We start from the raw sequence: 27,235 nt of genomic DNA on the forward strand, positions 1-27,235 counted from the left end.
GTGTGACACTTGACCAGGAAAGGAGCACCTGTTAGCAGGGTCTTCTGGTAGTGGGAGAGCACCACCTCCGCACAGCCACCTCTCACCAGTGGAGTCTGGTCTCAGCCGCCCATAACTGTCTCCTCATCTCCAGGAGGCTTCTGCCCTCACCAAGTCGTCTCTACTGCTGAGTTTGTTGTTGTTGTTTTTTCCACACTATAAGCTGTGGGGGACTTTTGAAGTCCTGACAGAGGCGGAATGATGACAGCTGTTGAATCCCAAATAACATACACCAACTCCTATTCCATCCACCAAGAGGAGACCTACATGTCTCAGGAGGATGATTGGGACCGGGACCTGCTGCTGGACCCAGCCTGGGAGAAGCAACAGAGGAAGGTGGGTTTGGATGTGCTGGCTCTCCTGTGAAGATGAGTGCTTGTGCCCAATGATGCAGAACAACTACGTCTGCTCACACCGCCGTAACTGCCCCATTCTTTAGCATTCTGAGTTCCACTCACGTTGATGCCTGAGTATTAGGCTAAATCTTGGAAGAGCACAGTAAATAGCTGGTTCCTTGGCAGCTGATGCACCTGGCCCTTCAGTCCTACTTGAAGCTGTGTGGGCAGATATTTTAGGCGCCCGAACTTTCTCAGTGTTGTCTTTCAGTCACCCCCCGATTCCCTTGCAGACTGTCTAAATATAATTCTGCCTTCCCCATTCTTTTTGAAGTCATTTAAAAAAATGTTTAAATCAAATTTAATTTATTTTCATTAAGATTTTATTGTGACAGTTTGAGAGCCAAAGCTTTGGGGAGGGGGGAGCATTTTAGCTGTTATTTAAGAAAAACAAATTTAGGAGCTTTAATTTAAAATATACAATTGCTAAAACAAATGATACTATTTAAAAAAAAGAAATACAAGTGAATATATGAACAAAGATAGTAATGTATGAGAAGGCCTATTAAGGCAAATACCAATCATACACTGTTAGACTTTTTTTCATAAATTACTTATATTATTCTGAGAAAAAAAAGAGCCAGTTGTTGCCATGGCAACACAGTCAAGAATACAGGTGTGCCAGGTGTCGGTGAGAAACTCCAAGTCCAAATTTGTCTGTCTTCGTGACATCTATTTTTTATTTGCGTGATAGCTTCATGTTAGCTTTAGCTCTGTGTGAGTAAGTGTGTGTTGTAGTTATCGGGCCTTCCTTTTGAGCCTAAGCTAAAAAAAGCTCATCGCTAATAGTTTGGTTAACACTTGGCAAAAAGTAATCACTAGAAGTTTATTTTATTAAATATACTTGAGTGTAAGTATAGCTAGTATACTAACAGAGCATGTAAACATAGTGTAGGAAGTATACTAACTGAATACTTGCTCAGACTAAATTTAAACATTTTAAGCTTACAATAAATAGACAGTGAATAAAAAAGTCAACTTCCAAGTTTACTTTCTCGCTTTTAGTATAGACTATTTATACTTGTAGTTCCCTTAAATATACTACTTTTGCTAAGGACAACCATCCAGGTACAAATTTTCTACCGTATGAGGTTTTCTTACTTTAAAAATAATCTCAGGTTTTTATTTCTCTTCATGATATAAAACTTTGTTACACCCGACTTTGGTTTTCTTGTAAAAATTACCAATGTTGTACCACACCTTGAATGCTACTTTATTCTTAGATGTAAATACTGCTGGGTCTTCAAAGCTGCTTTTTTCAAGGTTTTTTTATATTTTTATTTTTTTTAAATATACTTCGTGCTCTGATTCTGGAGTGTTTTGATTTAAATAGTGAATGTTGCATGTTAACTCTTTGCACTAGTACAGGTTTGTCTGGAAGGACAGTACATTTATTAATTTTTATTTACAATCTTCCAAATGATCTTATTTCATTGATTATACAAAAACAGTAAATACTTGTATCCAAATTAAATTGATTATTTTGCTAAATCCGCAGGTATGCTACAGCACTTTGCACAGACATTAGGTTTTTTTTTTTTACTTGAATACTACTTTTTAATTTTTCTTTTACATGTTATTTGCTATCTAATTTATTTGCAATAATTTTTAACTTTTATCTTTTTTTTAAACAATTTTTATCTGAAAAATGGCCGCATGTTGACTTAAAGTACCAAAATGACAGCAGCTTGGGTGAATCTGCATTGGACATGGAATGTCCTGTGAAGCCCAGTGACAGGCTGAGAGCTTTCAACAGATGTTAGAGAGAGGTTGGTGGATGTATGCCCCCGGCTAGGTTTCACAGGCCTCCAAATAAACATGATGCTAAAAATAATCATTTGGCTCCAGGTTTGCTCCTTCCGTCCATCCCCAGTCTTTTCTTCACTCAGGAACATTTTTTATTATCAGTATTTTGTGTTAAATATTGGTGGAGTTTGCTCACTGTGTTTATGTGTCTGGTGGACCTACAATTTTTTTTAATGCAGTTAGTTGCTCAAATCAAGCCTCCGTAGTGAAGCAGGCCTGTGGTCTTTAGCCTCCATCCTCCCTGTGGAGTAGGTCACGGCCCTCACAGCACTTGTCGGCATGTAAAATGCAACTCAAGGAGCTGATATCAGCCTGTGAATATAGCCCGCGCATCACAGCAGAGTGTCGTGAATATGAAAGCAAAGCTTCACAGCACCTGTTGTCTGCTCTATCCTTGAAATTTCAGCGGAAAAAGCCACCCACCATTCGACGTGGCTGTAAAGTGTTTGTCAACACAGATCAGGGCAGAATCCGATACAGCTTTAAAGAATAATTCAAATATCTGAATTGTACAATCTTGGTCTGTGTATCATGAAGCCTTTTTGAGATTGTGAACGTAATGATTGACAGCTTGTTTTGATTTCGCACTAGTAAAGAGCAGAAACAGAGAAAAGAGATCTGTCTACTGCAAAACCAGAAGTTAGTATTCCATATAAGAAGATGCAAAGAAGGTTTTATCTAGATGACTTAAAACCCCCTGGAATAATTTGTGGAGTGAGATCACTGAAAATAGTGTGAACAGACAAACTTTTAATCAGATAAAAAGACATATATGAGTGAAGTAGATGTTTAAAGACCAGATCCCTGAAAGATTTCTCATCACATCCATCCTTTCTCCCAGCAAACCAGTTTGTGTGGTGAACTGAAAGAATAAAGTCAATAAGAAGAAGGATCATCACTGTGACTGAGGTCTTCTTCAGTTTGAGTTTGAGATTTCCTCTGCTAACCACTTGCTGCTCAGTCAAGTTTCCTCTCTATCGCTCAGAGGTGTTATCGACTCTCCTATTGGTTCATCTAGGAAACGGTGATTACATTGTGTTATAAATTATTGGCCAAATGCTTTGACTCTCACCATGTCATATTTAGAAATGTGATACTTTACATTACGTAATGTTCTCATGTGTGAGAACGTGTGAGGAAACATCTAAAGGTGCAGCATATTTAGGTTTCTTCTGGTCTAATCTTGTTGTGAACTTCCAGCATCTCAGCTGGCTGTGTGGGAGTTAGACAGACATATCGATTAGTCTCTCTAGTGAGTCCACACCGCCACATCATTCCTCCAGAGGAGATTTCATATTCCCCCTAAAGTTCAAGAGCTTCTTTCCTCACTGACAGATGACTGGAGGCAACAGTTTCCTGCAGTTTGCACCTAAACAAAAGTGTTAAAAACAAAAAGAACTGGCATTTATTCTTGAAAGGTTTTCTCCATTTCTCTGTTGTTCCTGAAAACTGAGCAAGTTCGATCAGAAATAAACCTTCACGACAGTCCTCATTTCCTGACATCATTAGCTAAATATGGACTTGAAAAAAGTATTTCTTTTAAGAATTAGTTGTCAAAATAAATAAAAACATCAGTTTTTCACTCTTTCAAAATACTTCTTCAGTTGTTTCTGTTGAACAGCATGACTGCAGTAATTGAAGAGACACATACTGAAGCATTTCTTTTTCGACTAAAGTCTGTGTCCAGTTTGCTTTTATTAAAGAATGTCAGATTTTGCTGTCATGCACTTGTTCCACTCAGACACAATTGGTGACTTTACATCCCAAGATGTAAAGATGGCATTAGAGATCAGATGACCTAAAAGTCAAGCTTTAGAGGTGATGCCTGGAGGTCTCCACCATCATTTCTCCCAGCAGACCAACAACACTAAAGAGGTTGGTAACACTAAGTATTTTTAAAGGCTGATAATGAAGGTTCCTTAATAATGTTAGTTAATACATAGTTAAGCATGAATCATTAAATAAAGGGCTTATATAAAACTTGTATGCATTACTAAGTGTATTCAGTTGCATTAGTAAATAGTTTACTAATGTTTATTACTTAATATTTTACAGAGCACTAACAAATGTTACCTTGTGCAATTTTTAAGCATAATGTATGTATTCATTATATGTTGAAGAAATTGCATTGGAAAACTTTTATTAATGTTTTGCAATGTATTACGTAAGGTTAGGTATAGTTGAATTATAAAACATTAGTTAAATATTAACTAATGCATTAAGGTAATGCAAAGTAAAGGTGGTTTTTAATGCTTTTTATTAGTTACTTAATACCTAACTATGCATTTAGCAACATTAATTGAGGATCCTTATAATAAAATGTTACACAAAAGTAGTTTTATGCATTTAGAAAATATAGTTTTCTTACTTAAAATGTGCCAACATTTTTTTTGTCTTGCATTAACCCTTAATTACATTATTTCAAGTAGATTTAAAGGCTTGAACCATTAATTAAAAACCACTAAAGAACCTTACGCCGTGCTCAGCAGTGGGTGATTGACCTGACCTGTATTAAAATCACTGGCATTAAAGAGCTGTGGTGCAGTGTATCAGCACTGGGAGCTTCATCAGAGAGCATCTTTTAGAGGGCCTACGTAAGCGGACAGGTGAGAGTCTGCAGGCAGATCGGGTAGCAGTTACTATTCCAGAAGCCGTGTCCATGTATGGAGGCTTCTATAAACAGCTGTAGTGCAAGGCCGGGAGTCCTCTGAGACTGCATGGAGGAAAGGCTGAGGACCTGGCTGCTGTGCTATGTGTTAATGCCATGAAAACCTGCCTTTTTGTGTGTGTTGTGACTCGATACAGCAGCAGTGTCTAAATCTATGATGTGAACACAGCAGAAATGAATTGACTTGAGCAGTTCTGCAGGACTGTAAAAAAGAACAGAGGGTTGGTAAAAATAAAAAACAAATGCATTTTTTTTTAAATTATCACATGCTTTACAAATGAACCACTCCAGCAAACAATGGAAAAAATGAAAATCTAGTCATGGGGTTAAGGCTTAATGTGTTGAAATGTGTTGAAAATGCAGAGGGCAAGACGCCACCATGTCTGTGAGCTCTTCAACAGTTGAAAAGACGTCACCCCTCGTCTAAATGCTAAGAGTCCGAAATCTAGTGTTTGTGCTATTTTGCTCCAATTATCCAACAGCCTGAGCTACAAGTCTTACTAAACACACAAGACAAAACAAACCAAAAAAACAATCTGAATTAAGCTCCTGTTTCACTAACGCAGTTGATATTTTTAATTGGCAGAAGATAGTCATTTTAAAGTCTGCTGCTTCAAAAAACAAGAAAAAGAGAAGAATAAGTGTTCCAAAAATCTTCAGCTCAGATCCAAATTCCAGAGTTTTATTTTTTATTTTTTTGGTCATATATTGCTAATTGGACAACGTTAATATAAACATTTATATACCTGAAACCTTGTTTGGGATGTAGTTTTAGAGATGATACAAAAGCTTTCTTCCTAGCTCTTTGTGTTCATAAGAGCACATCCTGAATGATGAAACATGCTTAAGGAATGAGTCATGGTTTTGCTCTGAGTCAAGTTTCATATCTTCAAAGTGAAACCTTAAACTCTGCTCCATTTAGTGTTGAAGAACCTCATTTTGTGGCGGGCGGAGAAGGAACCACAAGGTCATTTCTGTGACTTGCTCTTTAGGCCAAATGAATGCTGGGAAACCTAGCTGTTGCTATATACAGCCCCTAGATCAGTTTCACATGTATGTCTTCATGGTCAAGGTTTCTGCTAAGATGAATTAGCTGAGCGCAGATCTGCCTAAAGAGTTTTGGAAAGATGTAGCCTGAAATTAGACCTAACCCTCCTCCCGGCCTCCGCCAATCATCCGATTCAGGACAGCTTCTCTGCAGTAAATCCTTTTTAACTACTGGTACCAGTTCATCTGGCTGGCCCGTGGCTCCACAGCTGAAGGTGAGAATGGAGGCAGTGCTGCTGAGGTCATCCATGAACCTCTATGATCCCCAGCGTTTCTCTCCAATCAATCATGGTGTCAGTTCAGCTGCTGGCAGGTGCAAAGAGGAAAAAAACAAACTGATGATAAAGCTAGATGTTGTGTGTGCAAGAATATCATAAAGTTATTCTGTATGTTTTATTTAGTAATTAAAAAATACACTTTAATGCCAAATTACAATATTTTTAAGAAGTTTTAAATTGTGAGAGTGGAACAAAGTCCTGCACCAACAGACAAGTCAGCATCAGCAGTTTTTAGGAAATTAGAGATTATTTTTATCCCTGGAAATTCAACCTGGAATTAGATCTCAGATCTCGAAATTAGATCTTAGATCTCAGATGAACAGGACGAGAGTACAAACATGTTTGTCAGGCAGGCTCAATCCAGTTTGTTCCCGGCCAGAAAAATGACACCAAGTCTTTCATATATGGGAATAGAGCTGTGAAAGAAAAAGCCTGGAGCAAGATTTGCGACATTTGAACCACTTCAAGATTTCACAGTATGCTCTTTAACAATGGATAGTGGATATTGCGGTAGTAAACGGTAGAAAGAAAAACTGCTTCGTCCAGTGTGAACACAATGGACTAAAGGCACGTTCAAGAACATGCGTCACCTACCCACTGTGTCCGTAGCTTTAAACTGCTTATAGCTACCAGAAGTAATGTGGGGTTGAGTGTCTTGCCTATGGAAATATGCCCAGTGTGTCCGTAGCTTTAAGTGTGTTTCAGGTGTGTGTCTGACTGTCCTGCCTACAACTAAGATCTGGGGATTGCTGCAGATGTTCAGCCCATCATGAAAACCAGAAAGGAATCAGGACAAAAGTGTCATTTTTTTAGTTTGTTGCAAGAAACCATATTTACTTAGAAATGTTGTGATGGTTTCGAAAATACACTTCTAGTATTGTGTTATTATTATTGTGTATAATTTGATCAGTTTGGTCCCTAATTTAAATGAACCATCAGGAAATGAGCAACATATTTTTAGTTTTAGGTGCTTTTTAAAATCAATGATAGATTATTCTTAAAATTTCTGTTTTATGTTGTAAAGTTTGTTTCTAACTTTATTCTTTTTTTGTCCTTTTTTGTTCTTTAAGGAATTACCTTATTAGGACCAGCTCTACCATTTATTTTTTGAGTAACTGCTAAATAATTTGTATTGCTGTCTGCAACGTGTGGTTTGTTTTTGTTATCAAAACGAAATAGAGAACTCTTTCATCTTCTTAATTCTTCAGTTTGCTGAAACTAGAAGGTATTTCTGTTTGGTACTTGGTTAGATTTCTTTCCACAATAAGCTGTTGTTTTCTGTTTCCCCTCCGCCTTTCCTCTTGATTGATCCTTTTATTTGACTAATCTAGAAATGGTGTGTCTCTGCTTAGGTGTGTGCAGATGCTAAGTTTAGACTGAACTTTGAACTATGACGCAGGCCACAAAATTGTGAGAGAAACACCACACAGAGCAGCATGAAGGTGCAACATGTGTTTGCTTTAACTCTTGTGGTATCCTAGGCACTTTAACATTGGGAGTTGGGTCAACTAAACCCCACAAGACAGTGCTCTGAACCTTTTTTCTTCAATGATATGTGATCTTCACTGGTGTCCATGGATAACATGAAATCTTTCCACCTTTATCCACCTTTGTCATGGTGGGGAGAACATGTCAGTGTAAGGGTGGGGTCATCTAAGATAGCACAAGGGTTAATGACGGTTAGTTTGACAATGCAGACGGATGGTTGTGTCAAAACAAACGGTCCCCATATGGATGACACTTTTCAAAGTGGATCAATTTCTTCTAAAGAAACCTAATGTTTCTGCTGAGCTGGGAGAGACAAGACTTCTTTTGGTTTGTTTCAAAATAAGAGAAACAAAGTCACAGAGAGGAAATTAAGAAAAGCTGTTGATGAAGACAACCCTAATCAGCGTTGACATGGTGTCACCAGTGGAAGTTATATTTCTGCTGCAGCCTGGAGCCTCTTCTTATCTGTCTGTATGCTGTAAATCAATGGCAGGTGTTTGGCTTATTACCTTGACAACTATAAAGCTCTCATATTAATCTGGTTTGCAAACATTGTTGGAGCTTTGAGTGTTCAGCTAATGCAACAATTTGCATGAAATAATTGTAATATAAGCCCAATTTTTCATTTATTTTTTTGTGGAATGCATGCTGTCTTAAATCAACCTCTGATTTCACTTTTTTATCAAGAAGAATCCATGTGAGCTTATTTTGAATTGACTTGAAATACATGCATATGCCTGCATTTATTTCCATCTTTGGCTGGAGTGGGGCAACTGGGGCTTTTACCCTCTAATTGTAGACAAATCCAATGGCCCTTCACTGGAGGCCATTATGGTGCTACTCTAATGATCTGGGGGTTAACCTGACTGTGCTTCTAATGCAGTTAAGCCAAACCTTGATGAAGTCTGGAAGTTGATTAACCCTTGTGCTATCTTAGGCACTTTAACATAGGGAGTTGGGTCATCTAGACACACTGACAGTGCGCTGAACCTTTTTTCTTCAATGATTTGTGATCTTCACTGGTGTCCATGGATTACATGAAATCTTTCCACCTTTATCCACCTTTGTCATGGTAGGAAGAACACGTCAATGCAAGGGTGGGGTCATCTAAAATAGCACAAGGGTTAAATATAGAAGAAATATGTTGGGATATAACCCTTGTTAAGGAATTTGTGGCATTTCTGATCAATTTTAGTTGAAAATGAAGCAGATGAATAATGATAGAGAGAAAAAATGCAGCAGCTACAAGCAAAATTAATGCATTTAAGGTAAAAAACACTTTCTCTTCAAAGTTCCAGTTCCACCATGAATCAAACTAAGTAGTGTTTTGAGTGTTTTGAGGGTTTTTTTTGTTCTCATTTCGAAGTCATTTATCATAAACATTTTTCTGACTAATTCACATTGAGGATGTTACAACTTTGGCTTTAAACACACGTAGTCAATTTATTATATTCATTTACAACCCATCTCTGTCTATCTTTTTAAAACGAAGATGTCTGAATTGTAGTAAACATCAGATATATTTAATGGTTCCCAAAAACGTGTTAGTAGAAGTCTCATGTGGATGGATGATTGAATTTTGACATGTTCGGAGCAAAAGTCAAGAGCTCAGAGTTCAAACTGACAGATATTTGCTAATATTTGCAAATATTTGCTATCTTATTTAATACCCACTGTCTCAAATTTGATCCACACATTTTAAACAAAGTTTAACTGTACAACAAACCAAAAAGAAAAATCATCTTAGTGGGTTATTATCACTATGATTTTTACAAAATGACTTTTCCCGCCAAATGTTTTTTTTTAAATTTTACAGAGGCAGCCATTTAGAAATGAGCAGGGAAAGTGCTATCCCAAGTTAAATGATAATGAACTGCAGGGCAGAAAACATGGACGTTTATTTTCTTTAATAAGGTATTTAATGATAGTAAAAAAAACAACTTGTTTGTCAGATGACTGTGTAAAATGATAATTAAATCTATTGTCAGGACTGTTTATTCTTAGATTAAGTTTAAAGCTCATGTTTTTAACTTCTGCTGCACAGTAGTTCCTAGTTTCTGTTCAGAAGCAAAGTTATTAAATGAAAGAATTGCATTATATTAAGTGCAAGTACATATAATGATTTAGAAGGATCTTTTTTGACAGTTTAGTTTAATTTTGAAAGGAACTTAAATGTGCTGCTGTGAGATTAAAATAAATCAAAATTGTTATGTAGCCTATTGAAAAATATAACATTGTTAGTTTAATTATTGCGAATATTTAAAAGTTACGTGTATAAACAAATGACCGAATGCCCGGAAAAAAAGTGTATTTTAATCAAAAGAGTAGTGAGATTTTGTGGCTCTAACTATGTATTGTCAGTAAGAAACTGGACCAAATGGCTCTTTTAGGGGTTCCAGCGCCCAGGTTTTAGCTGTTGCATCATTTACATAATTCAAAGTACACATACACACTCCTTATACATACACACTGTATATGCTGGCTGTGGAATGTTTACAATTAATCCACATCAGACTTTAACATCTTGTCCACACATGTTAAATTAAGCTATAATTGATATTTCAAAAGTAATTTAAACTCAGTTTTTGGTTGGAAATTTGTATTTGAATTATTCTGATCCAGATCTATGCCCATCAATCCGCCTTGTGATTTTTTTCCAGGATTAAATGAATAAACAGGCTGGCTTCTTTAAAATAAATAAATATAAAAAGAGCCAAAAGAGCCAGTCTTTTGAACGGCTCTTCGAAATGAACTGATCCAGAAGATTCGTCTCCCTAAAGAGCCATAGACTCGGAAACTTAAAAATGTTTTTTCTTTTTTTTAAGAAAAGAAAGACATAATAATTATAAATCATTGGAATGTTCTGCACCTGTCCACCTGCACTGCGCACTTGCACCACTAGTGTCAGGCGTCATCCTTAGAAATGTCTAACTGAGCAATACGTCAGAATGCACTCTGACTTTATCATATGAACTCAAGTTTTTCAACACAAGGGTGTCATCATCCTCTCCCTCTCACTCATAGTGCAGAAAGAAATAAACATAACAGAATAAAATAAACGAAGCCAAACAGAGTAAACAGCTAGAAAACAAAATCCATTGACAAAGCCCACACTGAAACCCCAATCCACCCAGACAGGCAAATTGAATAGTCTCCCCCAGTTTCTTGCGCTGCCAGATCTGACAGCAGGCCCAATGTGTCTGTGACCATTGCTAAAATATGTTATCACTGGACAGAGAAGGTGTGACGTCACCAATAGTAAATGCCTTACCTCTGGCTATTGCGAAAAGAGGCCAAATCTGTGATGATTGACCAATATGGTCTAAGTCACGTTTCTAGGGTAACTACAGTTGCCAATCATGAGTGAGCTTATTGGTAGCCTACACCCCTCCTTCCTCTGAAAGCGGCTTGTGAGAATCTGTCAATCAAACATTCAGCTCGGCTCAGCAGGGACCACGTGCTTTTACTGAGGCATCTGACTAGTTATTCCATTTCAGGAAAATGCCACATTTTTTGTTACATTGTTGTTAGTTGCCTATTTTTGAATCAAATAAAAAATTCAATGTTATAATTGTACACCAATTAAAATAACTTTAAGTACACAGTCAATGTATGACTAAATGTTTTTATAGACTTGACCTGAGCTCCCTCTTTCTTATTTCACATTATTACGCATTGAACAAAGGCATTGACTTCTTTTTATTGATCAATATTTACATTCACAATTCTCTCCGTTTTATGTTTCAATTTTCATGAAAGAGAGGACCACTTTTTGTTGTCCAATTAAAGCACTGATTATGCTGTTCATTCCTGACAATAAACAACCCCAAAGCGGTATTTTGCACTCTGAGCATTAGCTATTCCCAACCCATGAAAAAGAGCGGATTCTCTCTAATAGTGGCCGGGCTCCTTTAACCCTTGTGCTATCCTAGGCACTTTAACATTGGGAGTTGGGTCGTCTAGACCCACTAGACAGTGCTCTGAACCTTTTTTCTTCAATGATTTGTGATCTTCACTGGTGTCCACAGATTACATGAAATCTTTCCACCTTTATCCACCTTTGTCATGGTAGGGAGAACACTTCAATGTAAGGAGGGTGGGGTCATAGGATAGCACAAAGGTTAAAATACCCCACCCCTAGGAAACTTTTACAGGGGGAATAGGACAGATTTACGGGGAACACTGGCTCTAGGGTGACTTTATGAAATGGGCGGCACCCACAAGGAGCAAAAGGTGGTGCCTCAGAGATCGAACCTCTCAAAAGAAGCAAGTCCCTTTTACTTCTGATTTGGAAAAGTTCATAAAAATAACATATATAATAAATAATTTGTATTTTAGTGTGCCAAAGGTAATATTTGATCCAATATATGTAAATAGTTTACTCTGAAAGGCTTAAGAAAAACCAGATGTGCAACTAGATAGGGAATCAGAAATGCATGTTGCAAATATGATACGAACCGTTACAGGCTATGGGGTTCATGCTTATTTTATTTTCTGTTGTTTACAAATGCCAACGCTCAATACCCAAACTTTGAGTGGTCAAAATCTTATTATCAAATGTCAAAAGATCATTTTTAGGTCAAAAGGTAAAGTAAAAAGGGAATCATGAAATGTGGGAGATCCGGTGATAACAGATGTATATCTATATTTCATATATATGTGTTTGTGATGGACATAAACCTTTATAAAGAGAAGAGAACTATGTTTTTATGTCTTCCTATATTAGTGTACACATTGCACAGTGCATGGAAGTGGGTTTGAGTTGTTAATGTGTCATGAGTGGATATATGATGTAGACTGTTGGAAATGTTTGTTGAACAGGTGGATGAAAACTCTAGCTCTAGTCAACAAGGTCCCTTGTGCAGGGAAACTATTTTTACACTCGTACAGAGCTATAAATGCTTGTTTTATGATTGTAAAAAGGTTGCATACATATCTAAAAGATTGCAGTCTGTTAAAGCACAAGAGCTATCAAAAACAAAAGCAGGATCATAAGTATTTTTGCTAGGTTTATTGAGCTGTGTAAACGAGCACAGTGGGTTACATGTTTATTCAAATGCATTTAAACAGCAGACAAGAAGAGGGCATGTATTTTAGTAATTAAGGCTTGAAAAAGCACACTTTCAAAGTTTTGGATGCACACTAAGGCTTAACCTTGACATTTCTGTACAAAATTGTTAGCTTTGGAGGGCTGCTTCGTGGTAACGCCGTCAATGGGATTTTTTTTGGTTGAAGGAGGAAGAATTTTCAAAGCTCAAAATAAAAAGAAACTGTCTCCTTTTTTTGCTTTTTCCTTTTTCTCAAATAATGTACTCTGAAGCTAAAAGCAAATGTTGTCCTATTTTATAACAACAAATACAACAAATTTGATGAACCAAGCTGTAAGTCATGGTTCCGTGGTTACTTTTCTGTCATGTGGTGTTCTGCATATCCTTGGTTATTGTCAGCATCTGAGATGTCATGGCTTTTAACACTGTTTTAAATGTATCCTATTCTTGATTTGGGTGGCAGGTTTTTAGATATTGTATCAAGAGTGATCTGTTATAAATTTTTACCTGTTCAAATTCTTTTTTTAAGAAATGTAAATGACAAAAATAAAGACCCTCATTTTTTCTAATAAAATCTTTTGCAATAAAACAAAAACAAAAAAGCAGTTCTTAAGTATGTTGTTTTCTCTCTCTCTCTGTAGCTAACAAAACAGCTGCCACAAGCATTGACTAAGAGAGCTAGATTTGGCTACCCATCTCCCTTGTGTTTTAAATAGGAAGTACCCGCTGGTTCAAAAAAGCCAAAATCCCCTGAACTTCTATTGAGAAATAAACAGCTATTACTCAGTCATTAAAATTGTCAGAATAACCATTCTTGCTCTGATACATTTCTAACATGTTCTTGATAATCTTCTTTTTTTTAATCATATTTTTCCTTAATTGCAAGTTATTCAAGTTAGAATCTGGCCAATAAGTTGCCTTGATAAAGGTACGTGGTGTCAAACGTTCCAAACATTTGATTGCCAGATTCTCCTGAGCCCGCTTTCAAGTGGTATGGGTGTGGTCTGACAACAAGCTCATTGCTGATTGGCAAGAGTTATTGCCATAGAAATGATGACTCAGACTGACACGGACAATTTACCGCTTACTAACCATGTCTGGCTCCAACATGGTGAAGTCCAAATCATAAAAAAATGGCGACTGAACTGACTTCACGTGGTTGCCATCTGAGGCAAGTCTATACGTCCAAACTCCTTTACTACTCACTATAGAGTGCGTTCGCCATTTTGTAGTGCTGTCAAAATCTACAATTCCAAATTCGAGTGCCCTGCACATTTCCCAGAAGTATCTTCAAAAAAACAGTCTGCGCCTGAACAATTTTTGCAAAAAATTGTATTTTTAATAATTTTAACAATTAATTAATTTAATAATTTTAATAATTATTTAACCATTTTAATATTTTTTAATTAAAATATTACCTTTTTTATCTTCAGAAGACAATGAATTCACACACGATTGTCCCAAAACGTTCATATCAATTAGATTTGAACTTAGTAAAATCGATGATGTCATATTCGGCGTTAAAAAAAAGTAGTAAGCGTCGTGTCCGAATTTCTTATAAAATCCAGGGAACTACATAGTCCTGCACTAAATAGTTTTTTAGTAGTTAGGGATTAGGGTGGGAATTCGGACATAGCCATAGAGTGAAGTCACACTCACTTAGTCCAGTTCTTTCATACAGTCAATGCTTTAAGCTAGCAGATTTTTGCATTTATTTTCATCTGCTCTTTTTCTCCTTTTTTAATTGTCCATAGATATATTGGACACACCGTACATCTTTCTGTACCAGAAAGACCCTATTACCTGAAAATACTAAATGCAGAGGACTGATTCACAGACAGGCAGACAGACAGGAATTGTGTACCACAGCTCGGCTATTTATCAGGGTGGATCATGTATTATTTGAATGGGTTGGCTGAATTACTTTGCAACTAATACAAGCACTACACAAGTACTAAATACTAATCCTATTTTATGGGTTCTGTCAGGTCATCATTAATATTGTAATAGAGGGTTAGTGAGCTAGTGTGTCCATCCTTGATTTCTTTTCACATTATTATTAATATTTCAAAAATTTCTAAGAGCAAATGGAAAAGTATCAATGAATAAATAAAAATAAAAATGACCAACATTAAACTCAACTAAATATTTTGTTTTTATTTAAATAGAGTTTTTTTATTTTCTGAACCAAGACCAGCCTTCTTTAATAAGAAATTTAACTTTCATTTCACACATCCAGGGGAGAAAGAAAAGCACCATAGCTTGAATGTTGGAAAAATGAAAGATGGCATAAAAAAATGAGATTGGGGAACAGTAACTGTACAAGGCCCATTCTGCTTCTGCATTGTGTAGATGCTGCATTATTTTTAATTTTTGATGTAATTGGGATAAAAAAAATGTTTAAAATTAAAAAATAAAGCATTTTGTAGACTGTTCATGTTGGAAAATTGTAGCATTCAGCTCACTGTCCAGAGGTAGTGGCGTCCAGGCCTCCAGCAGAGCTGCGGTCCACAGTGTTTTGACCGACCGTCAAGCCAGCAGCATTATTGAGACCTCTAAGCCTTTTCAGATGGGAAGTGGAGTCTTTGTTGGCGTGGTTAGACATGTATGCAGGCATGCCAGCTGTACTCAGGGTGGACAGCCTGCAGAGCCGCAGTTATGTCAGACATGCAGCTGAGCTGCAGTGACCTCATTCTGCCAGAAGTGGTACAAAGCTGGGTCAGAACAGACCAACAGGTGGGGACAGAAGGAAAAGACCACAGGAGGCAGATAAGGTTTCAGCGTCAGAATGACTTCATACTGAAGGACTAAATTCAATTCAACATACATCTGTGATTGGACAATTACAGATTGGAGATTTAGGAGGGAAAGTTATGTTTGGTGAATACATTTTTTGTTATATTGAAGTCTGTAAAGGTGACTTCCTTCCATTTCCTGGTTTAGGGTTACGAGTCATCTCTCATCAGCTTTTCTCTTGTAGCATCTTTTTTCCTTCCCTGCACCTCCACGTCTGTCTTACAGTTTAGCTCAGGAATCCTGCCGTCTCAGCTGCGCGGTGATATCCCATGCCAACCCAATTTAGCTTGTACATCCTCCCTCTCCCACTTCCTCCTCTCCTCCTCCTTCTCTGCTGGCGCTCTGCCTCCTCCTTCAGACTCCTCCTTATCTCCTCTGCAAGTTGGGCTAAGGGTTTGGGTGCTGCATTAGCAGTCAGTCTAAATTTGGTCATGCCACCGTAAAGCGGGAGCAGCACCTGCTCAAAACCCGGCGAGCTTGACAGGCAGCCTCTTTTTCTCCTGGGACGCTGCTTACATCAAATTACAGCAGAGAGGGCATTCCTGCTTGAGCTCTTGTTCTCTGTAGAGCTCACAATCCAAAAAGCCATCGAAATTCACTAATTTGTTTGGAGACAAGGTAGTTTGAACAGGCAGATTTCAGGAAATTTCAGATTTCCATCACCAACAAAACAAATGTCTGAATATCCTACATTTTTATAAATAACTATGATTAAAAAGAATTAATTCAATCCCTGAAAATCTAATATTACTGCTGATATAAGCATTTTATTTGTTTTAAAACCTCAAATATAGATTGGATTGGGATTTGCAGTGTACATAAAAAGAAACATCACTTTAATTTAGGTTATTTGGAGACCATAATAACCATCTAAGAAAAAAAAAATGCACATGTTCTTTGTGGGTACCCACTGTTTTCTAACTTCCACAAAGAAACACAACACATAACAAGCAACTCTTTCCTTCAGAGAACAATCATCAATTTATACATTAGGAATAGCAACACATCAACACTTGTAAGAACAAAAGTCTTAAAGGCATTAAAGCCCGGAATTTGTTTCTTTAGGATGAATGTTTTCTTGTTTGTTGATCTTTCTTAAGGCAGTTATTGCAACTGTATTTGACTCAAGAAACAAGATTTCACCAAAGAGAAGTTGTGATGAAGTTGAGTGTTCCTCTCATTGATTACAGTTGGAATTTAAATAACATCATTAGTTGGTTTATTGACTTTAAGCAAATCCTGCATTATTGAGTGCATGGAGTAATGATTGCCTGCAGTTTTGATATTTAGTGTAGGAATTCATCACCCTTTGAGTGTTTTTCTTTCTGCAACTTCTGTCTGTTTCACAGAAGTATAAAAATGGCATATCAAACAAGAGTTTGGGTCTTAAGAAGTTAAATCAGCAGTGGGCAAACGTTTTGACTCGTGAGCCACAAAGGGTTCTAAAATTTGACAGGAGGACTGGACCAGGAGCCGAGGCATGGAGCGTTTTGGTGATCCACCGCATGAAAAAAAAGAAATAATGTGAAAACTGTAAAAAAAATAAGCTTTAATTTTGATTGAAAATTAATATATAGATTTTATTTTAGAACATTTTGGAGTTTTTATTTGGCTTATTTATATGCCTTTTTTATTTTAGTGTAATTTGCACACATGGGTTAATGTCTCTCAGTGAAAAATGCAAATTTAGAGAAATGTTGCATTCATGGGATGTTGAAATGATCTGAAAAAAGATTGTCTGACTCGAAAAACGTCACAAAAAACACAAATCTTTAAACACCACTTGAATGCAAGATAAAGTTCTGAACCTTGACAATGGTCAATGTATTTATAGTCTCCCATCTATGCCGAGAAATCATAATTGCAGGAAAGGTAAATCATTAAGGATTATCACTATAATTTATTCCAGTTTGGTGGTCCAGATGAAATAGTTTAATGAGCTGCATATGGCCCCTGGGCCGTAGTTGGCCTACCCCAGGGTTAAATACCAAAGTTCCAGACTTTCTAATAATCCAGTTAAATGTAGATAAATTGTATTTTGTAGATATTTGTTTTAAATTAATCTTTCACTTAGAGGTTGACCGCTCTACCTTTGCGCCACAACAGCCTCTGAAAATGTTACAAACGTTTTTTTGTTTTGTCAACTAAACTCGTCTGACTGAGAAATAGTATGAAAAATACTGTAGCCCTTGTAGTTAATTTTAGTTTACCTTGTTCAATTGGAAGGCTGTAAGACTGGCACCCAAGAAATCTGGGTTTGTTTCCCAGGTCATGCAATAATAAACCAAAATTCAGTGTTGGGTCCTCAGGCCAAACTAAGGGTTTAATAATTACTCAACAAATCAATTTCTATTCCTAGGATCAAACCAGGTCGATCTGTCTGAGGCAGAATCGAGTTGAATCTACCAATACCATTGAAATAAAATCGTTTCAAAATAAAATAAATCGATGATCGAATCCTAATTGGAAAATAACACATGGATTGGGACAGGGTAGGTCTATTTTACTATACTCTAAAATCGACCAAGTGCATCACACCGGACAGCACGCACGTGATGACAGCAAAAAATGATCAATCCATCATTATAGTCAATGTGTGGAAAGACTTTGAATTTTTCAAAGACGTGACCACACAGTAATGTTCTAATAATGTTCTGTTTGTATTATTTTGATGTGAAAAAAACAACACTTGATTATTTTGCAACAAAAACAAAGAATCTAGAAAACCTTACCGAACTGTTCAGCACCTAGGTGTTTATGTCTGGGTCACACTGGTTGAATTTTTTGCTAAAGATAAGTTGTATCATTTTTAGGTCAGTGATTCTGACCGCATTGGAACATTTAAAATGAACAAAAATTGAAAGTGAATCAAATCAGCGACCATAAAAATCTAATTGAATCAAATCGCTGTTAAAATGAATCGCTACACCCCTTGGCAAGAACCTTTGTGCTGCTGCCTAATGGGGTCTCCTTGTGCCTTGAAAATTAAAGGGTTGTGTCAGGAAGGCCATCGGCATAAAACTCTGCCAAACCATCTGTGTGACTCAGTGAAAGCTGATTTGCCCCTAATGGGTTAACCCTTGTGCTATCCTAGGCACTTTAACATTGGGAGTGGGGTCATCTACCCACAAGACAGTGCGCTAAACCTCTCTTCTTCAATGATATGTGATCTTAACTGGTGTCCATGGATTACATGAAATCTTCTTCACCTTTATCCACCTTTGTCATGGTAGGGAGAACACGTCATGGTAAGGATCTGGACCCCATAGGATAGCACAAGGGTTAAGGCGAAAGGTAAACATCTTAGTCTGGGGTCCATCAATGTGTTGGATTGTTTCTTCCTCCTGTGTTTGTCCTGTTTCACATGAACATACAGATGTTCAGCTAGCAGCACCCACACATGGTGAAATCTTTGTGAATTCTCTGCTGATATAGAGAGGCTCAGCCCCTCACTCCACCCACACCATCGGGAGTATTTAGTTAGTCAACTCAGGCCCTTTTTCTGCTTCCACTTCCCCACATTCCCTGAGCTCCTGCCAAACAGCGGCTGCAGTCTTAGGCGTCATGAACACAAACATGCTGCTTTTACTTGAAGCCAAACAAACCATGAAGGCTTCAGAAAATTCTGGATCGGATGCTGTTAATTAAATTGAGCTCTGCAGCCATCGGGCAGTTTTCCCGACAAGACTGGAGGGTATGTTACATCCATCACCTAATAAATGGGTTGTATTGAAAAAGAGAGAACTAGATTTAAAAGAAGTTCTTGTTTCGGTTAAATGCCTGACAGAACACTGAGGACAGAAAAGCTTCTTCCTGGCTGAGACGCACTCCCCAGTTACTTATGATTCAACTTTATATAAACTCGATATAAATTTAAAATTTGTACAACTTTCCTTAATGTCATTTTTGCTGAAAAACCTATTTTAACTGGTTAAAAAGCATTGAGTTCGTGTAAATACCGCAACTGGAGTCAGCAACATTGCACTGCCTTGTTTACTTTTCCTTTTGACCTAATATTTGAAGAAGTTTGTCCATCCAAACATTAGTTACTTCCTATCAAACCTGCAGACAGTAGTAAACTGTTTGTGTGCTGTGTGTTTGACACTCGACTGGGAAAAAAAGCATGTGTGGTAAAAAAGAAAAAAAAGGAATCAAGGTCTCAACATTTCAACTTAAGAGGTTTTTGATACAAAAATATTTTCTTTCTATATGTCCTCCATCATGAGAGAAACGCCACAAGAACATGTTAAAAACACCAAAAACACAATTTTCATCAGAACATGTTTTTTTACTTTTTTTTTTAAAGTTCTGCTGTGATGCAACCAGTTAGAACCTGATGCTGGAAGAGCGTCTTTGAGGAGACGTTTTGGCTCTGATTCACGTCATTTTGTCTGGATAACAGGAATTGGAGTTTGGAATGATTTTTCTGGTAAATTTGTAGGATCATTCCTGTTCACTCAACAGCTGCAGCCAAAACAAGGTTAGAAATTACAGAGGGGGATTTGGCCCTCACTAAGCAGCTTTGACCACAGAAAAGAATAATCCAGTCATGCGTGCACATGTGTTCTCATCTGCACGCTGTGGGGTGGCTCTGCTGCTGGCATGCGGTTGCAATGCTTCTAAAATCCTTTTTGTCTTGTTGCGTGTTTCCCCACCAGACCTTTACAGCTTGGTGCAACTCCCACTTAAGGAAAGCCGGTACACAGATCGAGAACATTGAAGAGGATTTCAGAAATGGCCTCAAGCTCATGCTGCTGCTGGAGGTCATATCAGGTGGATGCCCCCGCACACTTTGCACACATAAGCATTGTCTAAAAAAAAAAAGCAAACTAGTTTTGCAGAAAGTTTTCATGCTCGATTTTTCCCCCCCCTGTGGACCCAATAAAAAATTACTTGTTTTTTTGTTTAGTTTGGAATTTTTGGAGGTGAAAGGCTTTTGCAATGCAATTAGTAATACTAAAAGCTTGGTGCAAAAAGTATCAAACAAACCGAAGTCAAAGTCTACACCCATCTTAAAAAAGAAAAGATAAGAAAACTGCTATAGATCAAAGACTGTGGATGGAGTATTTATGACATTTGTCTGTAAAATGTTGTTTGAATCCTCTTTTTGTCCATTAGGGGAAAGGCTGCCTAAACCAGACAAAGGCAAGATGCGCTTCCATAAGATCGCCAACGTGAACAAAGCACTGGACTTCATCTGCAGCAAGGGGGTCAAACTGGTATCTATTGGAGCAGAGGGTGAGAGTCCCGTCTGCACTAAAAGTTCCCCTTCACTTATTCCCATCCCTGCTGTTCCTCCTTTTAAGATAATCAGGGTGTCCCAACTAAGCATCTCATGTTTTTGTATTTTTAATGGGCCTATATCATGCTTTTCTTAAGCCTTTCAGAGTAAACTATATACATATATATGACTATATATTACCATAGGCACATTAAGAATTAAGTATATTATGAATCATATGTTATTTTTGCAGCTAATTTTCCTACCCGGAAGTAAGACGACTTGATATCTGAGGTGCCGCCCATTTCATGTTGTCAACGGCCTCGGCAGTGTAGTTCCAAGGAAAGAGTGTCTGTGTGTTAAGCCTGGGGGTGGTGCTGGCAGCGCAGACTCGTCCTGGAAGGGGCTGTTCCCCACCTTTTACGTCACAATGTGTGAACCCACTCGTTTTCATGAATTGGGAGGGGCTGGTACTCAGAGCGCAGGTTTTTGGAAGAATGCTCAGATGCATGAATTCCGCTTTGAGGTTGTTTTTTTGTAAGGAATAAACATTATAATAATACACTTAAGAGTAGATTTTGCGCGATATAGGCCCTTTAAGGTCACTGAGTTTGAGATTTTCTTCCTGAATTAGATTTTATAGTTAGTTATAGTTAGCTTCACAAACTTTATTAATAAAAGACTTAACCTCATCACACTAAAACGAGCATAAAATAAGCTCGAGGAACTCGAGGAAAGACAAGGTTTCAATTGAATTTAGTTCTTCTTTGGATGGATGGATGGATGGATGGATGGATGGATAGATGAAATTTAGAAGGAGACACAAAATCTTGTTTCACGGTGTAGAATGATTGAAAAGCTTGACACAAATGACACCAACTGACAGTCTCTTTTCTCAAAAGTTTATCTTTAGCGATTAAGAAATGGTGAAAAGTGACATGTTTTTGGTTCCAAATTGATACTTTTTGAACAATGTGAGGAATGACAAACGAAATGTGTGTACCAGACCCTGCTGTTATATTATATTAAGAAAATTATACACGAAAAAGAACTTTGATAAACCCATGAAAAATGCTTTAAATGATACATTTCAGCAGCAAGCAGCACTGGCTGTGGCTCAGAATTGATTTGATGCTAGCACATGCAGACTATTGAATTCACTTGCAATGCAAATAAAATGAATATAATAAATAATAATAAGAAAAATAATACATAATAATAAATGAGCGCCAGAAAGTGACTTGTAAGTTATTTTATAGATACGTGCGGCCAGGACTGAACCTTTTTCTTGGTCGCACGGACCCAGAGGAAGGGTTAGGCTGCAGCTCACTGCTCATCCAGGGAATGGATCAAATGCGAAGAACACATTACACGCATCTAGGTGCGTGACACCTATTGGGACTTTAATTTTAAGTTTAATCTTAAATATGTGCAGCCAACAATAAAATCCAGCCTTGGACGCACTTAAAATCTGATCTGATCTTGTGCACGCTGGACGGGGCAGATCAGGGAGCTTGTCCGTGCGCTCTTTGGCCGTTCTGACATCACAACGGCTCATTAATTCAAAAAGAGCATCTTTGTCATCTTTGTGACAGTTTTGTGACATGATTTTTTTATTACATTTGTTCTCTCTCATGAGAAAAATGCCACACGTCAAAAACTAAAAAAACGTGATTTTCATCAGCAGTGAACTTTAATCCTAATAATAAACAGAGCCTAAAGAAGATTAAAATGTCTACCAATATTTTGCTGGAACACAGCCCCTGGGGTCTAAATCTTCCTCCCCACCAAAAAAAATCAATAATTAAAAAAGTATTTAATAAAAAAGATGAATTTAAAAAGTGGAAACCTGACTCAAGGTTTTGACAACGATTTTATTTTAGTAATTTGTATGGATTTTTTTGGGGGGACTCTGAATAGAAAACTGCAAATCAGCTAGTAACTATTATTGTATTTTATTGAACTCAACCAGTTGCAGCTTTTACCCAAACCCTGGTGTAGGTTCAGATAGTGGTGGGTTACGGCGTTGCGCTGCTCCACGGTGCATTTTGATTCTGTGCTAATAAGTCTCCATCTCTTGGCAGAGATTGTTGACGGAAATGTGAAGATGACTCTTGGAATGATCTGGACCATCATCCTGCGCTTTGCTATCCAGGACATCTCTGTGGAAGGTTTGTATCTTTGATGGTGACACTATGGAATCTCAACTGGATTCTGGATGTCTTTTTAAATTATTTTGGCTGCAGTGCATCTTAAAACAGGCTGACTGATGGGAAAGAACATGTTCTTTTCCTTTTATGGGGGGTTTCCTGTGTCTCAGGTCAAAAAGCTTTCGGTCTTTGAGAGATTAATTATCTGTAGTCATTCCATTGCGGTGAATAATATCCTAGTAATATCAGCCAACTAGCATTTATCCTTGAACTGGCACCTCTTGACAGCTTTTTTCTGTTTTGATGTTTTCAGATGACTTTCTCCCACATTAAATCTCTCAGCAGGACCTTGTCTGGCCCTTCCTTCCAATCTACTCTGCTTCATTGGGTCCATACTCTTATCTCTTTTTGATTGCTGCTCAATTTTTTAAAACCAGACTTTATGGTCTGTGCCTTTCTTTGTCTTTAATCACCTCTCTGCGTCGGGGCACATTTTAGAATTAAGAAGCGTAGAGTCTATCTTGCCAACGTTAGATTTCCATCTTTGGGCCAGCTCTGTTTTAGATTCATTTGTTTTTAACTTTATTTTTTTCCACAACTTTTTTTAGAGACCTCTGCAAAGGAGGGTTTGCTGCTGTGGTGCCAGAGGAAGACTGCCCCCTATAGGAACGTCAACGTGCAGAACTTCCACATCAGGTTGGTCAAAGGCACCTGACTGTGGCCAGAAAAGCAAACTGCAGTCCTGTCTCGGAAGATCAACACTTCTTGAAACTCTGTGTTTCATTATCGTGTCCCAAATCCTTTGCATTCCTTTAGTTTTCTGTTCAACATCAGGCGTTCTCGAGCATCTTTTCACTCCTGTTTTCTCCTCTTCCTCAGCTGGAAGGATGGCCTGGCCCTGTGTGCCCTCATCCACAGACACAGACCTGACCTCATTGATTACTCCAAACTGAGAAAGGTGGCTGCTTCTGTGTTCTTCCCTCGTTAAGCTTTTGTGCATTTTTTTCCAGCCTCTTAAAGTCCCACTCCAATAATCTTTTGATCTATTTTCAAAGTGTTCTCTGTGGTCTTTTAAGTATGATTATGCCTATTTAACCAAAATCAGAAACCAGTCGTTTTCTAGAACATAGTTTCTGCAGATTTCATTAGAATTTCAGAAAAAAAAAGAAGATATTTGGAAAAGACCATATTTGTGACAGAGGAAATGCACTGGGTAGGCCACAAGCTCCCTGGTCCATTTCATTCTGATGGACCCACTTGCAGACAACTAGATTCATATATATTTTTTCTTTTCTGAGCTGACATCTGGCTCTAAACTGTACAGATGGATTGTTTCAACTTGGCATTTTTGTTCCACCAATAATGTTAAGGTTGGGGTTATGAAGGGCTGTAAGCCATCCCCACCCCCCTGTTTACAGGGGAATGCTCTGCGCCAACAGTACTGCCCACAACCCGGAGACGTATATCCAATGAACTCCTGCAGAAACTATGTCCTAGAAAAGGACACATATTTTGATTTTTTTTGGATAAAATGGCGTAATCATAATTAAAGGTCTAATCTGAACCCTTTGATAATAGATTGGGTGTGTCCAAATTCGATCCATCCTTCAATGGCCGTGGCCTTCCCAGTGGATAGGCCGGATGTTAACAGCTCTGAATTTGGACAGTCTTTAGATCATTCCAGTCGTTACCATTTGATCCAACTTGGAAGTGTAATTATAAAAAGGTGTTATCTCCAACTCTGAGTCCTGCTTCACTGTCCGCCATTGTTGTCAGAAAATCTTCGCGTTCGGCCGCAATGCATCTTGGGATATGGACAGCAAAGAAGGATCCAGCAGACCAATCTTTGAAATCGGGAAAAAGAAGGCCCTTTTCGATGGCCGCATTTGAAGGAGTCGTTCAATTTGGACATAATTTGTCGTGGTGCTGTGACGTCAGCAGCCTACAAATGCAGCCCAGGAAGAATGAATCTGAACTCACCCACTGAAAGATGATTCGAGTGGGACTTTAAAGCCTCACTGATGCTTTTGTTTACTGCATTGGATTAAAGTTGTGTTTGGCTCCTATGAGTTAATGAAAACTGTTTTTATTTTTGTAGGTCAAATATTTGGGTTATTAATGTTGTGGAGGGCCTATTTTGCTTAATTTCTATGCTAACTGTGATTATCTGAAAATCTGAAAATTGTGGTGGTTTTTTTTTAATGGACTGTTGTTGTTTTTATGTATGGTTATTCTTTGCATTCCTTGTTCTATCTTCCCCATCATTATTTCCTCATGATGCTCTCTGAGTGTCATCAAACTACCGTTTGACATGTTTCCACTCTAAAAACCAAACTCGGTCCGAAGGTCTGACCCCTGACTGTGACTGCCTTTAGGATGACCCCATTGGAAACCTGAACACCGCCTTTGAGGTGGCCGAGAAGTTCCTGGACATTCCCAGGATGCTTGATGCTGAAGGTGAGGGAGCAAAAGTGAAACCATGACTTGGCAATCAAAGACAAATGTGCACTGCACCCACTTTTAAACAAGACCCACTTTAAAGTTTACGTCAGTGTATACGGAGGTGTACACTGGCGTAAACCATAAACTGCACTACGACAGATGGCAGGTTATAAGCTCTTCCTAGAAATGATCCAATCTGTTTAAAAAAAAATCCCTATAAAGCAGTTATTGAATTACTTTGACATCGGAAAGTCAGCGAGCTACTGTTGGAAAGCAGCAGAAGTCAACCCTGATCAGTTTAGTTTGTGTTACAAAACATTTCGTGTTTGACAGTAATCTGGTGGAATAAAAGTTCTCTAATCCAATATGATTTAGTTTGGAGAAGCTGTTTAGAGTTCATCCTCTTGTCTTCTTTTCCAGATATTGTGAACACACCCAAACCCGATGAGAAGGCCATCATGACCTATGTGTCCTGCTTCTATCACGCCTTCGCTGGGGCTGAGCAGGTTTTGGTTTATTTTTTGTTTCATTTCAGGTTTAACAAGAAAACACTAAACAAAAACTGTTTTTTATGGAGCCCTGGATGTGACATAAAAAGGAATAACAAATTGCAAATAGTCTAAATGTTAATTTGTGCACACAATACTAACTTGTGTGCACAAATGCTAACTTGTCCATACAAAATACTAATTTATGCGCACAAATGTTGATTTGTGTTTACAAATGCTAACTTGTGCGCACAAAGTCTGTCAGATAAATACATCTACACATTAAAGAAAAACACAATTATAAACAACAGACCACAACAAGAATCAAGTTTCTCATGCACGAGGGAGAAGCAAAATGTGACAGAAAACAACCACCATGTTTCTCTTCTCAAAGGTTCTGCCTCTCCTAGTGCTGCTTTTATTAAGAACACACACATTTAACCAAATACATTTAAACAATGATAATAATAAAACAATTTCCTTCACAAAGTCCTAATTTGTCCATACAAAATACTAATTTTTGAGCATTAAAGCTAACTTGTGTGAACAAAATCCTAATTTTAAAAAAGCTAAATAAGTTATTTAACCCTTGTGTTATCCTAGGCACTTTATCATTGGAAGTTGGGTCATCTAAAACCTTTTTCTTCAATGATTTATGATCTTCACTGGTGTCCATGGATTACATGAAATCTTTCCACCTTTATCCACCTTTGTCATGGTAGGGAGAACACGTCAATGTAAGGGTGGGGTCATCTAAGATAGCACAAGGGTTAAATATAGAAGAAAGATGTTGGGATATGACCTTTGTTAAAACAACACTGTTTAGACATATTGCTGTCATGATGTAAATATAAAACAAATTAAATAAATGTTTGAGTTCATAAGATCATCCCAGAAAAAGTGTCTGCTTCAACTCCCGCAGTGAAAGCTGCGTCTTGGTCTGACGCCCGTGTTTCTATCTCTCGGACGGTTTGAAGCCAATGCCCCTCCCCCGCCTCTCTAGCTGCTTTTCCTCTCTACCTGTTCACCTGTTCACATCCTATGCAGCAGCGAGTAGTTTTTTCCTGCGCCCCTCCAGTGTGTTCTACACAGAGAGCGCAAAATACGGTCATCATAGCAGCAGGTTGACACGATAGTCGGGGCGCTCTAGCGCAGATTTAATTAATTTTAAGCGCGAGCAGCGTGCTGTCTGAACAATAGCCCAGCCCCCCGTGCACATAAATAGCCAGACTTCAGAGAGAATTGCAAAATTAATATCATCATTAATTAATGCAAAATTGACTGACTTGGTGAGTTAAATATGGCAGATAATGTTTATATCTTGTGGGACACAAAAAAAATGGGACTTCTCCAGTACCGATAGCAGAAC

General features: G+C 37.8%; 1 protein-coding gene across 1 annotated transcript in view; it reads left to right on the forward strand.

Annotated features, from left to right (window-relative positions):
* actn3 (actinin alpha 3) overlaps positions 1 to 27,235 on the forward strand; it is a 41,547-nt gene continuing 14,312 nt past the window's right edge. The window contains exons 1-8 of the mRNA XM_004079863.4: positions 1 to 375; positions 20,224 to 20,338; positions 20,684 to 20,803; positions 22,871 to 22,957; positions 23,545 to 23,632; positions 23,816 to 23,894; positions 25,312 to 25,393; positions 25,799 to 25,884. Coding sequence (XP_004079911.1) covers positions 238 to 375; positions 20,224 to 20,338; positions 20,684 to 20,803; positions 22,871 to 22,957; positions 23,545 to 23,632; positions 23,816 to 23,894; positions 25,312 to 25,393; positions 25,799 to 25,884 — 795 coding nt within the window. The 5' untranslated portion in view covers positions 1 to 237. The remainder of the gene's footprint in view (positions 376 to 20,223; positions 20,339 to 20,683; positions 20,804 to 22,870; positions 22,958 to 23,544; positions 23,633 to 23,815; positions 23,895 to 25,311; positions 25,394 to 25,798; positions 25,885 to 27,235) is intronic.

Source organism: Oryzias latipes, chromosome 18 (assembly GCF_002234675.1).
Source record: "Oryzias latipes chromosome 18, ASM223467v1".
NCBI lineage: Eukaryota > Metazoa > Chordata > Actinopteri > Beloniformes > Adrianichthyidae > Oryzias > Oryzias latipes.